The sequence below is a fragment of the Tigriopus californicus genome, chromosome 11 (assembly GCF_007210705.1).
Source record: "Tigriopus californicus strain San Diego chromosome 11, Tcal_SD_v2.1, whole genome shotgun sequence".
NCBI classification, from domain to species: Eukaryota; Metazoa; Arthropoda; class Copepoda; order Harpacticoida; family Harpacticidae; genus Tigriopus; species Tigriopus californicus.
This window is the reverse complement of record NC_081450.1, coordinates 391,499-394,265: the sequence shown is the minus strand read 5'-3', so window position 1 is coordinate 394,265 and position 2,767 is coordinate 391,499. Positions and strand designations below refer to the sequence as shown.

Below are 2,767 nucleotides of genomic sequence, written 5' to 3'. Positions count from 1 at the left end.
GAGGGTTACCCATCGCCTCCAGGACATCATTATACCATTTGAAGTATGTCACTAGGTACTCAACAGTTCCCCTTAATGAATGCTTGTGGTTTAATGTCAAAAAAATTTTGAGCAGGGAGAAATGTTGTGAAAAACAGCCATGGAGGCCCTTAATTTCTTTACACCCTGTAGTGCTCATCATCCAATTCAACTCCTTAGGATTGTTAAATGTTTTGAGGTAGAAGTCCGTGGGAATTAAGTGAAAGTGGCTGCTTCGGATCCGATGGAACGAGCCAACCCTTCTATAAGGCGATGGAGAATCAAGGCGTCAATTCCTTAATGCAAGACGTGGGATACGTCCAAAACATTGATGAGGGTGAGTGGTGGCTGGTTTCGATGAATGTTAGGTCCCTTGTTGGCAACGAGTCAAAACTAAGAGATATTTTGCAAAGTAACTCGCCATCAATAGTTGCAATGCAAGAGTTGTGGCAAGTAGACAAAGTTAACATTAACTTTGAACACTACCAATTTGAATACCTAACGAGGATAGGAAAAAAAGGAGGTGGAGTGGGTATTTTGCTTCATGATTCCATATCATATCGCCAGTGCCCTCATCTTCGACTTATGGTGGACGACTCTGAGTTAATAGGAATAGAAACGTCCGAATATTTCATCTTTTCTGTTTATTTAACACCGACAGCAAATATTGGCAAAGTTATTACAGAACTTGACAAAGTTTTTGGGCATTGCCAATCAAAGCCTATGTTTATATGTGGCGATTTTAATGTTGACTTTTTAAAATGCAACTCCAAATCAAATAAGTTTAGTGATTTTATGATTAGTCACGAGTTATATCCTTTTATCAACAACCCGACTAGAATAACCGCAGCTTCATCAACCCTTATTGACAACATGTTCAGCAACTTGAAAGCAAAGCGTACATGTGACATTCTTTTAACAGACGTAAGTGACTACTTCAGCCCATTTGTTTCCCTTGGCAAGCATAAAAATACCAAAGCACCCTCGATTTGCTTCTCAAAGAGATCAACAGGCCCTAAGAATTTTCAAAAACTTGAGGAAATTTTGGCGCAAATATAATGGATTTTTTCGAACAAAACCCCAGAAGCCTCTTTTGACTTCTTCAATGATACATTGCAATTCGCTTTTTATAAAGCATGTCCACTAAGAACCGATAACCCAGTTNCGGCGGAGACTATTTGAAATGGGCGGGTTGGACGGTCATCTTGGATTAGGGGTTCGGCAATATTAGAGGGCTTGAAGTAAGCGCACTCTGAACAAGTCTCAATCATGTTGAATATATCTGAATTAAAACCAGGCCAATAAACAATTTGTCTCGCCCTTCGCTTGGTGCGTTCAATACCCTGATGACTAGCATGTAAAGAGGATAGGACATCTTTTATTGCAGAGGGAGGAATTACGATTCGAGCACCCCTTAAAACCAGGTCGCCATCAACCGAGAGCTCGTTCGCCACTTTTTTGAAGAGGGACACATAACCGTTGTGCTCCGTCCAAATCGATCCCCTCTCGACTGACGACTTCAGGAGGACATAATCGGGGGATTCTCGTGCCTGAGCGGCAATACCATCTACAGTGATGTCGGATTCCTTGGCTTGGATCGTTGCCATACGGAAATTTGTGGGTCCAAGATTGTCTGCTTCATCCTCGTCTTCTTCCTTTCCATCAATCGGGGCACGGGACAAGGCATCCGGAATGAAGTGTTCCTTCCCACACTTCCATTCGACCGAGAAATTGAAAGAGGAGAGTCGTGAGCGATAATTCAAAATCTTCGGATTCTCAATTGAATTGAACATTTGTTCATTAAAGATGTTCTTCAACGGCTTATGATCGGTTATAACCATGAAATGGGCGATACCGGCCAATATATTCTACATTTTTTAATTGCCCAATAGATCGCAAGCGCCTCCAATTCGAGTATTGCGTATCTAGACTCTGCATCTTTTAAGAAACGAGATCCACATTGTATAAACGCCATTCATTATCATGAAGCTGCATTAAAGCAAAGCCTAATCCCTTCAACTTGGAGGCGTCTGTTTGCAAGACGGTCCTGGCATCAAGCCTGTACATACCAAGGATTGGGGGTGAAACAAGGCTGGATTTGACCTGTTCGAAGGCCGCAGTGTGTTCGGGCAACCATAAAAACACATTTGAGGTCTTCAACAAGCCTCGAAGAGGTTCGGCAATGTTTGCTATTTCGCTCGAGAATTGTCCCAACTGGTTAACCAAACCAAGAAAGGACCTCAGATCGCGTCTGTCAATCGGGATTGGAAATCGGCTAATGGTTGAAACCTTCTCCGAATCGGCTTGGATNATGATAAAAAGGACATGGCGACTAAATTCTGTGCTTATTTTTCAACCATCGGAGAAAATATTAGCCAAAATATTAACCCAAACACGCCTGATCTTCCTAAATCAACATCTTACATACCTGACGTTCCAAACCAAAGACAATATTATTTCAAATTTGTAACTTGAACTGACATTTTGAACATTATTGACAATCTGCCGAATAAACTAAGCCACGGTTTTGATAAAATCTCCTGCATGTTTTAAAGGCCATCAAAAGTGAAAGATCTGGCCCTCTTGCTCATTTAATAACATTGTCATTAATCTCTGGCTTCATCCCTAAAAACTGGAAGTCAGCAAAAGTGGTACCACTTTTCAAAGGAGGTGACCCTAACTGTATGTCCAATTATCGTCCTATTAGCATTCTCTCGTCATTATCCAAAGTTCTAGAAAGAGCAGTATA

At 41.4% G+C, this 2,767-nt stretch overlaps 1 protein-coding gene across 1 annotated transcript in view; it reads right to left on the bottom strand.

Moving 5' to 3' along the window:
• The window catches only part of LOC131890642 (uncharacterized), a 2,789-nt gene extending 463 nt beyond the window's left edge, over window positions 1–2,326 (bottom strand). Inside the window, exons 1-2 of the mRNA XM_059240038.1 lie at window positions 2,088–2,326; window positions 1,170–1,730 (exon numbers count right to left, since the gene is read on the bottom strand). Coding sequence (XP_059096021.1) covers window positions 1,170–1,730; window positions 2,088–2,165 — 639 coding nt within the window. The 5' untranslated portion in view covers window positions 2,166–2,326. The remainder of the gene's footprint in view (window positions 1–1,169; window positions 1,731–2,087) is intronic.
• Between the last annotated feature and the right edge of the window lie 441 nt (window positions 2,327–2,767).